At 46.3% G+C, this 16,515-nt stretch overlaps 1 protein-coding gene across 1 annotated transcript in view; it reads right to left on the bottom strand.

Moving 5' to 3' along the window:
* Positions 1-12,825: 12,825 nt before the first annotated feature.
* The window catches only part of EXOC4 (exocyst complex component 4), a 722,132-nt gene continuing 718,442 nt past the window's right edge, over positions 12,826-16,515 (bottom strand). Inside the window, exon 18 of the mRNA XM_002922628.4 lies at positions 12,826-14,320. Within this exon, the coding sequence (XP_002922674.1) occupies positions 14,083-14,320 (238 nt within the window). The 3' untranslated portion in view covers positions 12,826-14,082. The remainder of the gene's footprint in view (positions 14,321-16,515) is intronic.

The following is a 16,515-nucleotide window of genomic DNA, read 5'->3' as shown; positions in this document are numbered from 1 at the left end:
TGATTTGAACCAATTAGTCTCCAGCCTTTCTCAAGAGGCACTGTCTGTGTGGGTATGTGTGTGTGTGCATGCATGCATATGTGCTGGGGCACACTTCCAACACTCCTGAAGTATACAACTTCCTGCTTGTTTAAATTCTCAAGGTCAGTCAGTGATGAGAAGTTGTGAAGTTCGGTCCCTCTTATGTCTTTCCGGAGTGTTCTGAGAGTCCTGCACATGTGTGTGTGGACTTCCAGATCCTGTGATAATGTTGGAGCTTTTCAAAGCCCCCTATGAACAACTCATTGCTGAGAACTTCCTCTTAAATTTTTGGCCAGGCTCTTGTTGGCCCCAACTGGTGTCCAGCCTCAGACACTCACAATGCAAAACAATTGCTGTTTATTGTTTTTGACAAATGCCCTAGGGTTTAGGTCCCCCCCTCCCTCCCTGCCCCCATTGAGCTCTGAATCAGGTCAAATAATGACAATGTCCTATGAATTGGGCTTTCCACGGAGCTGTAAGACAGGTAAAATCGTGACAACTCTATGCAAAAGGGGCTTTTTGAGGGCCTCCAAACTCAATCCACCCCTCCAATGGTCGTAAGCCTGCTCATTCTCACAGCTACCATGATTTTGAAGCTGCTGGTTTTCATGACTGCAGAGCCAGGGTGAGGGGCACTGGAATAGAGCAAGTTAAAAATGCTACGACATTTGCTGTTCTTATGGAGATTTAACAGTTTTTCTGAATACGTGCTCCTTGGTTTGTTGGAAGCCTTTGGTTAATTTCCAGTGTTTGGAAGTGTTGATTTTGACGATTTTTACAAGTATTCTTACTGCTTTTATGGAAGAATGAATTTTCAGAAGTTCTTACTCCACCATTTTGGAAGTCTCCAAGGTCCACCTCTCGAAGGGAAGAGTACCAGAGAATCTGTGGACATATTTAAAACCACCGCACAGCATCTGTCCTCAGAACTCAAATCCAAAGTCTCACCTGCCAACCTGGCACAGAGGGGCCATTAGCAGTTATGAGATGTGGCAGCAGAATTCAAGGGTGAGGAGGCCTGGCCTTTGGGTGAATACGTTTCTTAGAGTTGAAACAGATGCTTTCCCAGTGTAGCTTATCCTCTCTTTGACCTCTTGGAAAGCTTGTTTCCTCTGTAACCACCTGCCAGCCTTGAAAGGTAGGGAGGCATCTACATTCAAAGAAGCCTGCTGGAGCTCTCCTGATACAAAGATAACCCAAGGGCAGCCCAGGTATTCACCTGTGCTAAGAAGATCTGCCAGCCTCTCGGGACCTTCTCTCTGATCAGCTTTCCTGGTGAGGTCACTCACTGTGCCTGGTAGCTCCTCTTCTTGCCTGGATGCTGCCCTCTGATTGGCAGCCATGTTCTCACTTTTGGCCAGCCCTCTGGCACTTTTTATGTAGTCCATGGTGTCCTGATAAGAGGTTTTAATACTGTCTTTTATGCTGTCTTGAACACTAACAAGAGACAAGTCTCTTCGCTATTGGACAAATAAGGACATAACCGTGGCTTCCATGGGAGTATTTTCGAATTATAACTTAGGCCTGTACAATTGGCTCCTAAGTAGCTGCCCTCCCAGTGGCCATTTATACATGGGGCTCAGAGTAAGGGCTAATCGGTAGAAACTCCACCCTCGCGGCTGAGCCACGTTTCCAGAAATGAACAGCCGAGACTGTTTCCAACTCATTCACGGTGAAGGGCCTTCCCGAGGAGAGCCAGGATAGCTGTTCGCAGGAGCCACACAGCCTTGGTTTGCCTCACGTCTAGGTATCAGAATGGCATTACGGGGGTTCTTTTTTTGTTTGTTATTATAAGCCCAGTTTTCTGTGGAGAAGGAAGCTGAGAGATTTTCACTTTGCAATACACTTACAGGGAGGAACTGGCCCACATAGTAGAGGAGCAGAAGGAGAATAACCTGAATGTACATGCTAGACCTTGCCTTCTTGGCAATCCGGAATTAAGAAGTCAGGTAAGCGTCTGCCTTAGGCTGAGGTCATGAACCTAGGGTCCTGGGACTGAGCCCTGCATCGGGCTCCCTGCTCAGTAGGGAACCTGCTTCTTCCTCTCCCGCTCCCCCTGCTTGTGCTCTCTCTCTCTGTCAAACAAATAAATCAAATCTTAAAAAAAAAAAAAGATATGTGACTAATTAAAGATGGCTAAAAATTCTTTGATATTCCTCTTATTGAGAGCTGGGATCTATTACAAGCCTATTACCTTTTGACCTTTAGAGTATGGCAAAAGTGATGCAAAGCAAGTTTCAGGGCTAGCTTTTAAAATGCACTGGCAGCTTCCATCTGGGTGTCTTAGTGTCCCAAGCCATCATGAAGAAGTGCAGCTACCCTGCCGGAGTGCCCACATGTGGAGACTCTGAGACAACGCAGGGCGGGAAGAGGACCCTCAGAGCCATTCCTGCCAACGTGTTGGTCACGTGAGTAAAACCATCTTTAATGCTCCAGAACAGCCCAGCCGCCAACTCAACACCACAGGGTGACGCTGGTAGATGCCACATGGAACAGAATTGCCCAGCTAATCTCTGCTCAAATTCTGGATTCAAAGACCCATGAGATATAATAAAATGATTAGTTTCAACTATGAGGTCGGGTTAGTGTGTTATACAGCAGCATGTAACCGGAACTGGGAGCCAGGGCCCTTCTTTGAGAGTATGCCTTAGGCTAAGCAAAGGACGAGCGCCAGACCCTGACTTTTCCGCAGCTACATCTAGATGGGGCCCTCACAGACCTTCTTAGGGTGCCAGGACTAAGGGGCCTGTCCTGTGCAGCACGGGGTGGGGTTCCTAGTTGCTTGTCAGTGTGCAAGCTGGCCATGCTGAAGTAGGAGCCTCTCGGCATATAGCGCGTCTTGTGCTTCTGATTAGCAAATAAATATCTAGAAGAGAAACTGTTGAGTCATCAACATGTCCATTCCTAAGCTTTTTGATACATACTGCCAAGTTGTGTTCTGAAAAGTTCCTACCAATTTCTAGTTCCTTCTACAGTCTGTGAAGAGTACTGGCTCTTTGCCCCCTCAGTAACATGAGCTATTATCAAGTGTGGTGGTAACTGTATATTCTTATCATCCTTTTGCCTGACCTCACTTTGCTCATCTTGGTATCCATTGCGCCTGGCAGAGTGTCTGGAACAAAACAGGTACACAATAAAGATATTTTGACTGAATAAAAGCTCAAAAGGCTGCAAAGTCTATTCCTCCAACCCAAAGCCCTCTCCTGTCTACTCTTTTTTCTCTAGATGTCCCAGTTGCTTCAAATTTATCCACTCACTCCTTCACCTCCAACCCTGCTTCTCCTCACCCACATGGTGTTCCTGGTCTCACTGACTGGAAGCTCACCCCCTCAAGTAACCTACCCAGAAACCTGGGAGCCTTCCTTTGCTCCTTTACCACTTCCTCTCACCTCCTCCCAGCCAACCAATGATCATGTCCTGCAATTCTATTCATTCTTCACCCCTACATTCATTCTAAAAATATTTCTTCATCTAGTATGTTCCAGGGACTGGTCTGGGTGTTGGAAATCCAGAGAATAAAAGATACAAATACCCCAGTCCTCATAAAATGTGTATTTTAGATGGCAAAGAAAAAAAAATTAACAACTAAATTCTATGGGATGTCAGATGGTGATCAATGCTATGGAGAAAAATCAAGCACAGAAGGGTGACAGGGCATGGGAGAGGAATTGTTGTGTTAAACAGGTAGTCAATGAAAGACTCACTTAGATGAAATCCAAGCAGAGCCCAGAAGGAAGTAAGGGAGCCATCACACTCCATACCTCCTGAATCTATCCACTTCTGTCCATCTCCACAGCCACTGCCCTAGCTCAAGCTACCACCCCCTTTCTCCTGAATTATTACTAGTCTCCCTGCCATCCACCTTCTAATTTATTAACCATCTTCCTCCAGGGTGATATTTCTCAAGTCAAAACCTGATCCCAATTCTCTTGCTTAAAGCCCCTAGTGATCACCCTAAACCCCTTGAGGTAAAAACTAAAAATTCATTCATATCTCCCAGAAGCCCCCAAGACCTTCTCCAACTTTTCGTCCCCCAAGTGCCCCTTGACAGCCATAGCTACTTTTAGTTCCTTCGATAAGCATGGTGCTGAACTTTTAAAAACCTTCTTAAGATCTTTTCTCATCCCATAAAGAGAATAGCAGGCCTCTTTTTGTTGTTGCTGTTGATTCGTTTTTATTGGGAGATGCATTTCAGAGAGCCTGGCTCCTTTAAAAGAGGCATTCATTCAGAAATGTAGGTTTTGGGGCAGGATGAAACATTCTAATCAGTAGGGTGAGGGCTGATCATGCAAATGAAGGATGTCTGTAGCTTCACTAAGTCAGGGGCTGCAGCTCTACATTATTAAAAAGCTATGGGCTGGTGGCATGGCCCTGGATATCAATAGCATAAGGTAGATGGTGTGATAAGAGTACAAAGCTCTGTACCCTTGGAGAGGGAGCCAGTTTGCAGCACAACAGGGGGTTAGGTCTGGGGGCTCTGTGTACCAGTTCATGGAGGCTCTGGACCAGACTTCGTGACTGTGGCTGAGTGGGGTAGAGTGCTCAGGGGGTTAGAGAAGTGCCACATGACTGGGGCTGGGCCTGGCTTTGTTTTGGGGGGACCTAGTCAGTGCCTTTGTGCTCTGAGGCAGGCTGGGACTGACAAATTCAAGTTGTAGGTCCCACGGTCGTGTGGACCACTCACTGCAAAGCCATGTCCACAACTAGGAAGAAGACCATTAGTAGATGTCCTAATGTGTGGCCTTAGAGGAACGGACACTCTATCTGAAGGGTGGGATATTAATGAGGGGCAGGATAGCCCAAGGATGAGAGGGGTCAGACATGGGTGGTGAGACGTGTTCAAGATATGCACTTGGCTGATAAGACTTTGTAGGCTCTTCCGCCTTTTCATGAATGAATTTCAAAATAAGTAAAGCCAGTACCTACAGCTGTGGAACCACTCCAGGACCCAGATCCCCCCTAATTAACACAGAACTCTGTCTCCAGATCTGACTAAAAGGTGAGTCTGATCCTGCTGACAAAACATTGTCGTGTTTGCCTTGGAATGAATGTTCCAGTAACAGTGGTGGTCAGAAAGCAGGGACAGAGGGGGGAATTCACTGAGCTTTCAGAGTGTGTTGAAAGATGACTTTCATTCTTGCTAATGAGGCTGCTAGTAAGTGTTATCTGTGGCCTGCTTACTTCATCACATACTACCTGCTAGCAAAGTTGTGGGGAACAGGTATACTGCTCTTCCCTACTTCTTATGGTGGAAGGCTACCGACGTTTACCAGAGGAACCTGACAAATATCAATGCCACACTAGCTTAGATCCATGCTATGGTCTGAATGTTTGTGTTCTTCCATAGTTTGTATGTTAGGGGGTGCCTGGGTGGCTCAGTTGTTAAGTGTCTGCTCAGGTCATGATCCCAGGGTCCTGGGATCGAGCCCCGCATTGGGCTGCCTGCTCAGCGGGAAGCCTGCTTCTCCCTCTCCCAATCCCCCTGCTGGTGTTCCCTCTCTCGCTGCCTGTCAAATAAATACATAAAATCTTAAAGAAAAAAAGTTTATTTGTTAAAATCCTAACCCCCTGTGTGATGGTGTTAGGAGGTGAGGCCTTTGGGATGCATTTAGGTCATGAGGGTGGAGCTCTCATGAATGGGATTAGTGCCCTTAAAAAAGAGACCCCAGACGGGCACCTGGGTGGCTCTGGTGGTGAAGCGTCTTCCTGCAGCTCAGGTCGTGATCCTAGGGTCCTGGGATTGAGCCCCATATCAGGCTCCCTGCTTCTCCCTCTCCCTCTGCCTCTCCCCCAGCTCATGCTCTCTCTCTTTCTCTCAAATAAACAAAATCTTAAAAAAAAGAGAGAGAGACCCCAGAGAGCTTCCTGACTCCTTCTACCACGTGTGGACATGGTGAGAAGTTGCCATCTATGAACCAGAGAGCGGGCTCTCTCACTAGACACCAAATCTGCCAGTGCATTGATCTTGGACTTCCCAGAACTGTGGGAAATAAATTTCTATTGCTTATAACCTACCTCGTTTTTGGTATTTTATTATAGGCTAGAATGGACTAAGACAGTCAGTCCCCAATGGGGGGTGGGTGGGATGTGGGGCAAATTACATAGAGAGCTCTGAGAAGGGTCTGGGGCAGTGTGCAACCATCTCAGGGGACTGCTGGGGCAGGACCTGTGCCATGACTAACTGTATCTAGGAACATGGGAATAAAAATTCAAGCAAATGAAAATAGTTAATAAACCTGCAAAACTTAAGAATTTCTATAGCCTCTGTGAAAACACTTTAATGCTTCCTATCTTGCAGATGAGTGAACCGTAGCTCTTTAAGTATCAAAAGATCTAGCACCTCGTGCTTTATAAGTATCTTAAAATTAGCTGAGTTAACAGCATTTCAGTGTTATGTTTCCTCATTTTATTTTTATTTATTTATTTTTTAAAGATTTTATTTATTTGTTCGACAGAGATAGAGACAGCCAGTGAGAGAGGGAACACAAGCAGGGGGAGTGGGAGAGGAAGAAGCAGGCTCATAGCAGAGGAGCCTGATGTGGGGCTCGATCCCATAACGCCGGGATCACGCCCTGAGCCAAAAGCAGACGCTCAACCGCTGTGCCACCCAGGCGCCCCATGTTTCCTCATTTTAAAACTGCAACTTCAGCTCTCCTTCACAACCGTAACATTTACTTCCATTGGACACCAGAGAAATACAAAGAACTCTAAGCTGTTGAAGAAGATGGTAGAAAAACAGAAAATTGATTTTTCTGCCAGTCTTTTTCATGTTTTTGTGAGTGGACCTAGGTTATCAGAAGATAAAATCTCAATTCTAGGGACTGGTATTGAATGGCTCTGTGATGGAAAGCTTCCAAAGTAAAAAGGGTTGGTCCAGTGAGATGATTAGACCTCAGAGAAAATTCAGGAGCTGAGATGTGTGGCCTCTTGGTTAGGTATTTTCAAGCTTTAAAACAGATAACTGTAATGCTCCATTTTTCTCTGTATGTAGTGGGTGTCTCTAGAAGTTTTCCTATGAATACTCAGAAATACTGAACTGAGGCCTGTGTAGATGGCCCACTAATACCAGGAGTATCAGGAGTTCAAGGAAGGAGGCAGAAACATTAAAAGACATAAATAAAGTGGGGGGCTCCAGGGTCACTCCTTGAGTGAACAACACATTGGTTGCTTCTATCTCTAGCACAAATGTGCTGACGGAGCACTTGATACTGGCAAAGCACCATCTCTTCTCCCTTGGGTCTCTAAATTTGGCTTCTGTCCCCATCACTCCACTCAAACAGTTTTCTTTGATGCTAATAATTTCATCCTTTTTAAAAAAAGTCCCTTGCTCTTTCTGCTCTTATCAAGGTCAGTCTCTTTTTTGTGCATATTGGTCAGGACAAGCAAGGTTATGCTGCAGGAACAAACAACCCCCAAATTTCAGCAGCTCACAACAAAGATTTATTTCATTCTTACATCACATGTCTGCTGCACATCAGCTGGGGCTCTGCTCTGCATTGTCCCCCTTCTGGGACCCGAGCACACTGAACGGTCGCTGTCTGGCACATTGCTGATGTTGTGGCAGGGGAGGGCAGTGAGCTCTGGAGGGTTGCACATGCTAATTAAATGCTTTGGGAAATGGCACACTTCTACCCACAACTCATTGGCCACCTAGTCACATCCTTCCACTGAAACACAAAGGAGCCAGGAAGGAAATACAATCCTACTATATTCCTGGAAGGTGGAGAACATGAAATCAGGTATGTTGCCCTGTTCTTTCCATGCGAACATGTCATGTCTTTGAAGGCAGGGCCTTGCCTTCTACCACTCTACTTGGTAGCTTACCAGTGTGGGGCACGTGTGGGCTCCCAAATGCAGGGTCCCTGGGATTGGCAGTCAAGAGATCTGGATGCTGGTCCCACCTCAGTCACCAGGTGTCCCCGCTCTCTTCTCTTGGAGCTTCTTACTTGACCACTCAGAAAAGTGAAATGCTGGGGACAAATGCTCTCCAAGTTTGATCCAGCTCTTATGAATCCACAACAGATATGTTAGTGGGAAACTGACGTCATCGCTGCACCCTAAATTAGAATAAAAAGGACATCCTCTCCCTCAGCAACCTTATAGGAATATTATTTGGGGACTCCTCCTGAAGCCCAGGCTCCCTTTACCCCCCAGGTGTCTGGTTAATAAACTTCCTGTTTCAGGGCAGAAAAAGAAGAAAGGGAGGGGATGGGAGAGAGTCATTTGGGAAACTCCCTTAAGCAGGCTAGTGTCTTGAAAGGTCCAGGACCTCCTAGTGGTGGAAAGGAAAACACACTTTGGCATCTGGAGCAAAGAAGCTTCTGTCCCACCTGGAGTGTTGGTCCCCAAAGCTGGGAAGAGACAGGCTGTGGGTTCCAGGCAGCTCCGACCTGCGCCTAGCTCACAGTGCCCCCAGCAGGCAGGACCTTGCATGGGGGTGACTGTGGGGCGTGCCTGTGGAGGCCGGACACTGTGGCCGGAAAGCCCCTTCGGGATGAAGCCTGGAGACCCAAGACAGGACTTCCGCATCTGGGGCAGCAGAGGGCGTCCGGAGCAGGGGTGGTGAAGCGCCGAGGACTCACAGATGATGATTCTGTCTTCGCCGCCATTTTCCTGCTGTGCTTTCGCAGTGGAACGCTGACACCACCCACAGGAAGGGCAGCCTCTTCCCTACCTCCCTACCAGGAAACCACAAAAATTACTGCTGTTAAGGCGTTTGCTGAGAATAGTAAGTGGGAGCTCAGAGCCAGATTTGATTTAGAGGGAAAAAAAAAAGACATTTTTCTCACCTCAGTTTCATAGATCAGTTTATGAACTTCGTTTACAGATCCCTGATCTGACCTTGCTCAGCACAGGCAGGAAGGGTATCAGCAAACTCAAGCCCTGGGGCAGGAGGCCATTCTGTCTGTTAAGGCCTGGTCCCTAACGGGTCCTGGAGCCTTCAGAGTTTAATGAGATGCGCATAAAACATGGGCAGGCAGTGAGATGCAAACTCACTAACAGCTAAAGGGGAAGCAGACACTGGAGGGCAGGGGTCCTGTGCTGGAGAGGGGGCTGGAACAATGCTGTGCTGCTATCTGGCGGCTTCAGGCTTCAAGCGCAACAAGCAGCATCCTGGACCCCACCCGGCAGATCCCAGGCCTTTCTGACGAGGAGCCCTGTCAAGGTGGCTGAGCTCCTACGCCACATCCACAGAGCAGGTTTTCTTGATATTGGGTCAGCAGCTCCTCAAAGAAACAGACAAAATAATATTAGAGTACTATTCATCATGCATATGTCATATTTGTTATAGGGCAGGATACCTCTTTTACTTTATACAGCAACTGTGGGATAGGAGCTATTATTATCATTATCATTATCATCCCATTTCACAGATGAGGAAACTGAAGCTTAGGGCATTTAATAGTTTATACAACAGCAAACCACTTCCATAAGGCTGAAGTGACATTCTGAGCCAGGGTACAGAGGATTCTTTATTTTTTCCAAGACTTCATTAAATTCAAGTTAAATTCCAGTTAACATATAGTGTATTATTAGTGTCAGGGGAAGAATTTAGTGATTCATCAGTTGCATAGAACACCCGGTGCTCACGACATCAAGTGCCCTCCTTAATGCCCATCACCCAGTTACCCCATTCCCCCCACCCGGGGTACAGAGGATTCTAAAACCTGAGCATTTAGTCCCCACTCCCCCAGTGCTCCAGCCGTTGGTCCAGGTATGGGTCATCGTCAACCTCCAGCTGGCTGAGCCCAGCCCCTGGGCCGAAGGTTCTTGTGTCCAAGAATTTTGTAGATAGTTGGCCACAGGGAGCTGAGGAGCAGAGGAGAGAGTAGGAAAGGCAGCCTTAAATTCAGTCTGGGAGTGGCTCCCTCTGGGGGCTGGAAGAGGACACAGCAGATGAGAATGTCACCCGGAGCTCAGATATAACATGTGAGGGTCTCTCCTTTGCCCCAAGGGATGAGAAGAGAGGGACACCAAGTCTGAACTATGGCATCGGCATTGTCTGGGCCACGTCGTAATGTGAGCCTATGTGAGCCTTGGTTTCTTCTGCAAAGTGGGGATTTATTGAGGATTCAGTGGAATAATGTGGTAAAGCATTCAGCACAGCATCTGACACATATTAAGTGCTCAGTAAGTGCTATCTAAAATAACATACTAGCAATCATAAAAATAATAGCAAAAGCCAGGTGCTGTTTTCCTGATCGCTTGCAGTAAATACACTTGTGAAAGAAAGCTCGGCCTGGTAGGTAAGTTTGGAATGAAGAGATGGCCAGTTTTTCTCCTCTTCCGGGATGTACTGCAGTCAGCAGCAATCTGAGGCCACATTTCTAAAAGGGACTGAATATAATGGGAGCTACACTCACCCAACAGCTCCTAACCTCTTTTTTTTTTCATGTGTATGTACACACGTAAGCTGTATATACATTAAAAAAAAAAAACAAGTGCAGCTCTTACAGGTCCCTGCATTCCCAGGCTCCCAGGGGCTCCCACTCCAGGTGTGTGACTGTCCCGACAATGTTTTTAATTACAGACACAAGTCTTTGGCAGGGATGTCCAAGCAACCGCGCAGCCCAGGCACCTTTCCTCAGACTCACACCTAGCCCCATTAGCAGAACCTTCTTTTGTGTTTGCCTCTGGGTTCCCTTTTAGAGAGGCTTCCAGCTTGATTCCGGTGGCTTTTGCATCTCATTACAATCGTGATAATTAGCTATATCTCATTACAGCCCAGCCCAGTTGGAAAAGGATTAGCTGTTTTCAGGTGTAAAGCCGTGGTGAGCCTCTTACTCCACCTCTTCAAAATTCCAGGCAGGCTGCCTGCCTCAGCCAAATTAGGACAACTCCTTCCAGCTGTGCACACTCCATTTCAACTTCCATTTCAGGCAAAGACTCTGCTGTATTTCACATCTGGTCACACGCTTATTAATTATGCGCTTCTTAGAACAACTAGGCCTAATTAGGACAGAGCCGAGACCTTTGCTGAGCCAAGTCTTTCTTTGTTTTCTTCTCCTTGGTACCTCATTACCCTCCCTCCAAATTAGGCCCAATTTGTTTTACATCCCTGCCCCATTAAGACAATTGCTCTCAGGTGTGTGTGTGTGTATTTCGGCACAAAGTCGGCTTTTCAAGCACAATCTGGTTGATTGGGACACTCCTTGTTTTCCTATCACCTCCTGCTCCAAGGACAGCCTCTTTCCCGGGCTTCTCATCACATTTTGCCTTCAGTGGAGTGGAGACCAGCTAGGGCTCATTGAAGCCTAATAGCTTCTGTTGTTTACGGTGAAATTTCTGTGCCCCGGTGCTGGGAGGCAGCCACAGCTCTGCTCCAGGGTGAGAATCCGGAACCCAATGGCCTCAGGCCGTTCATGGAACCTGGGAGGCAGGAATCCATTTGTTCCATCAACAAATGGTAAAGGGGGAACTTCCAGGCTCTGGCTAGCCAGGGAGGGCACAGTGAACAGTGAGATACAGTCCCGAGCTTCCAGAAGGGCAAAGCTCACAAGAAAGCAGCAGACGGTCAGGCTGAAGATGTCAGTCCTCAATCCCAGATGTCTTCCTAAATGAAAGGGTGGTCTTGGTGGACTGAGTGGCAAATAAAAACCCTGGGGAGGGCGAGATCGGGGTGGAAGTTGGGTAACTCTTTGTCAGACTGGAAGTATAAGCTCCATGTCCTAAGGGACTGCTTCTCTTGCTTGTCACTACACGAATCCCATATCACCTGAGCTGTGTAACAGGCAATTACATCTTCGTGACCAAATGAATACAGTAGCACTAAGACATTCATGGATATGACTTGACAGGAAGATCATTGGGTTTGCTTGCCAATTCAATTTGGCTATATTTGAGTTTTTCTCCCCAAGTATTTGAAACAAATTAATGATGGTCAGGCTGAGAAGATATTCAGGCAAGAATGAAGCCCTGGAAAGGGGGCTGGGCTTCTATGAATGAAGTCCTTCCATCTGTATCCATTCGACCATCCACTGAATAGCACACTGGCTGTCCTTGACCTGTTAAAAAAAAAAATGAGTGATGCTCCATCCTGCAAAGAAATCTGGGCCTTGAATGTCTTGGACAAGAGGCACAGATCACTTTTTCTGTGCAGAACTGACATTTTTCAATCCTATCATTATTATAAGCAAAGCAGGGATTCTACTTTTCTAAACGCTCCCCCGCAGCAGCCCATCTGCCATTTTCCTGCTGGTTCTCAGTGTTCTTGGCATTCTACTCACTCCAAACCCATGTCCCTTTCCACATCCAATAAAACTATCTTAAGCACTCAACAATTCCACCCCTAGATCTTTTGGTATCCTTGTAACCACCCCAGGGTTCTATACCTAGAGAGGAAGGAAAGAGAAGAAGAGGCACAGAAGCTATGCTGGGAAGCCGTGGCCACCAAGAGGAGGCCTCCAAACCGAAGGGGTTGGCTTGAAGTTCCCTCATCTCCTTTCTCTCACCCCCACTTCTCGGGTAGACTACTTTCCTATAATGTCGTTTCTACGGTCTTCTCCTAGGTGGATTCAACTTCTTTCCGACCAGGACTCTGAAGCACATAGATTTACAGTATTCCTTCCAGAACCCTCTGGAAGACCATCTGTCAGTTGTCTGCTGAATTCCCACTGTAGGTCCTGATTTCTAACTCAGCCCCGAGCGTACATCCTTTAGGGTTTTGGTTGGAATCCAGTGTCCATACTCTGTCTTAAAGGTAGATAATGAGGTGCCCTCCCTATGCCTAGCAGCATTTGGCACACATTAGGCCCTCAGGGAATGTTTGCTGAATAAGGAACACAAGAAAAACAACACACAACATTTCAGCTTCTCAAAACATTTTTTAATTTGCTGCTTTTCCCTCCAAGACCAAAGCTGTACAAATAGGTATACAATTTTGGACCATCACAATGTGAGGCAAGGTCGTGTATGGTCAAGTGTCCTTCCTGTTCTCCTCTCCACATGTTTCCAAGGTGTGTTCTGGTCACTGCCTTGCTTTCTCCTGTGACATATCAACCATGGGTAGCAGGAGTGCTTGGAGACTTGGGGGGGCTGTGGCAGGGTCCAATGTGCCAGGAGAGGTGAGCACCCGGAACACTTTAGAAATGGCCTCAGCTGGTGGGTGCACAGAGGTTGAATGTCGCGCTGTCCCATCTTCCGTGCACTCAGCTGAGTGGACCAGGGCAACTTCCTAAGGCGAGAAAGACCTAGGGGCTTATATTGAGAGCAAGTAAGCATCTAAGAATCACTCACATCCAAACAATGTTTAACTGAAATAAAAGTTTTCTACCCATTATTTTCTCTTGGAAAGTAGACATTAAAAAATCAAGAAGAGGGTGGATTGCCTTTCATTCTTCCATGTTTGTGATTAATTTGAAGGCTTTTGGTTTTGATGCAGCAGAAGACAGAAAAGCAACACACCGACTATAATCCGTGCACAAGCTACCGCACACAAAACTCAGCCAGGGACTGAGATGAAAGGGTCCTTCGCCCTAGCCCCAGAGGTCCTGTTTTGGTTAGGAAAACTTGTTGAAGATTACAGCCACCCGAGAAGTCACTAATTTGATGTTGGCAATAGAGACAGAAAGCACTGCACATATGCTTATTTCACTGAATTGGAAACTGACAGGGTCAAGGGAGTAAAAATCTACTGTTTGTGTAAGAGAAGCCTATGAAGTGTCTTAGGAAGGGACTAAAACTGAGGGAGCAGTCTGCTTTCCAAAGATTGCTGGGTAGTTGTAATTTGTGCATTCATTTTTCCAGAGTCCAATTTGATACAACCTTCCTCCCATCCCACCCTAGTCACTCAGCCCTTTGGAGCTGACTGCATTAGAGCAGACGTTGAATCAAAACATTCTGTACTGCAAACCCCCCTTAGAGTTTAGAGGAGAAGCCCAAAGTAAAGAGACAAAACAACAACAACAACAAAATCCTCACGTCTTCTCTGCACTAAAGCATCAGTGTGGAGAAAAGCAAGTCTGCTCCGAATATACCAAATAACATACCAGAGAAAGAAGCAAGTATGACTGAATAAACAAAAACGGCGCCCCCACCCCCCACCCCCAGCAGTGCGCCTGATTAAACCGTAGTTATCTTCTTATCCTTGGTGGCTTGCTTGATGGCAGCCTGCTCGCAAATGATCTCCTTGAGCCGCTGCAGCCTCATGTTCTGGGTGGTCTGGTCTCCCACCCCAGTCTGACTGCGGTGCAGCAAGGTCAGGGCGTGGATGTACTCCAGCTCCGTGTACTTCACACCCTGGTCTACCACCAGGTTCAGGAGTTCGTCGGCCGTGTTGTATAACATCTCGTAATACTGCCTGAGGAAGCAAGAGGGGACACTGTTCACCATCTCCGTTGTCAGCCATTTCAGTGGGAACGAACAGGCTGTTCATAAATTACTTATTCCATAAGCATTTGTCGATCACTAGACATTGTTCTGGGTCCTATGAATATAATTGGGAACACGACAAACATGATCTCTGTCTTCTTGGAGCTCACTGCAGCTTTCTTCATGAGAATAAGTTTAAATGAAGACTCAGGGGGACCTCACATCTTTCAGGGTCTTTGTTCATTTGAGATTTGCCCTAATGTTATATTAACCTAGGAGGTTCCAAAGAAAAAGAAGTAGGGGCAGAACCAGGAGGGAGAGAGAGAATCATCTGGCAGGCACTGCAAAAGCTGTTTTTGTCTCATCAATCCCTCATTCATTGACTTATTTGTTGGAGGCTCTGTGAAATGTGTGGTTTTCTCCTCCGTAAGGTGGGCTAATAATAGTACCTACCTCTTAGGGTTATTGGAAGAATCAATTCATCCATATAAGCACTTGGAATGGTGCCTGTATTAGCTATTATTATTTGAAATAATAATTATGTATTATAGTCATGATAATAATGTAACTATGTAATGATGAACAAGACATGACCTCTCTCCTCAAATAGCTCAGAGATAAGTTGGAAAGATAATGAAATAGGGAAATAATGATTGCATTTCTGTTGACAAAGTTCTTTTCCACGTACTGTGTCATTTAACCCTCACTCCACCTAGGGAGCTACTAGTCACTTTTTTCAGATAAGGAAACTGAAGCACAGCCAAGTTACAGGACTTGTTTAGTGTCCCAAAGAAGTGAGGGGCTGTGGCAGGATATGCACCCAAGTTTCTGACTCTCAGTCCAGTGCTCCCTCCTCATGGATACAGATAAGAACAATGCTCCATGTGACATGAAGGAAGTATAAATGTTATAAATTTATAGCAGAGGAAGGAGAAATCCCACCATGCGGAGGGGAAGGTGAAGAACCAAGGAAGACTTCATATGGGGTACAATATGGTCAGGCAGGGCTTCAAGGAAGGAAATTCTAGACTAGGGGGAAAGAGAAGAGAGCAGCAGATTCCTCCTGGGAAGAGGAATCTGGTTAGTTTGGGGACTGTAGCTGAACAGCAGAGTTGTGGGAAAAGGCAGTTGAGGCCAGAAGGTGGACTGTTTGACATCAGGTTAGTTAAATTAATAAAGAAACTTAGACTTATAAAGGACTTCCCTCCCTCACCCCCCAAGGTTCTGTTGAGAACAGAAGCACCATCCAGGTTGTGCTTCTGGAAGATTAAGGTGACAGTGGTACACAGAATGGTCTGGGAGGGGATTAGCTATAATTCTGCAAAAAGCTGCAGACTTGAGATCCATTTGGCTGCAAGGCCATTGGCCTAGGTGGAGGAGAGAAGAGTAGTACATATAAGAGAAACATGCATTACAGTGAGTCTCTAATGCAGAGCCAAGATGGGGGAGGTGGGAGTCAGGAAAGGAGAAGGCAGCCATTTGCCCTTCTTAAAACCAATACTATGCCACCATTATCCCTCACAGAGTCTACACTGAGGCTCAGACTTGCATGTTTACTACAAATTACCCAGGAGGTAAAGTTGAGTATGGGCTCTGAGCCGAGCGATGCTATCACAGCTGGTTAGGCAAAGAACACAGAAACCTTCCCAGGCACAGTTTACTTCCTTCTGTCTTCCTGACAGGAAAGGCAGCTTGCCCCTGGCGGGGCAGACGAAGGCAGAAAGCCCAAAGCAACCCCAGAGATGAAGGGATCTTGCAGATCTACCAGGATCACTGGACTTGAGTCTTGAATTTGTTTCTTGTTCACCAGGAACATTTTCATAAAAAGAACACCCTCTGGAAGAAGTAAGCTATCCTTGTAGTGAGGAATATATTCTGGGAGCTCATAATTTCAAGAGTATTTTATAAATTGTTGTTACAATGGGAATATGGTCAGTAAGGATATTGGTGTCCTTTCACATGGCTAGTTCCTTTTCCTGCTCCGCTAAACCTCCTTTTCTAATTAACATACTCTTAAAAAAAAAAAGAATACAATTTCACAAATAGTTCCAAATTGTGGCAATTATAAGAAGTTCTCATCTTATATTGGCAAGTTTATGAGTGACTCCAGGCAGCAAAAGGGTCAACATCCTTGTGTAGAGGGTCCTCTCGGGGCTAGTTTTCTGTAAATGAGTGTTCACTTTA

Source organism: Ailuropoda melanoleuca, chromosome 1 (assembly GCF_002007445.2).
Source record: "Ailuropoda melanoleuca isolate Jingjing chromosome 1, ASM200744v2, whole genome shotgun sequence".
Taxonomy (NCBI): Eukaryota; Metazoa; Chordata; class Mammalia; order Carnivora; family Ursidae; genus Ailuropoda; species Ailuropoda melanoleuca.
Note: the sequence above shows the minus strand (reverse complement) of the source record. Positions and strands in the feature narration are given on the sequence as shown.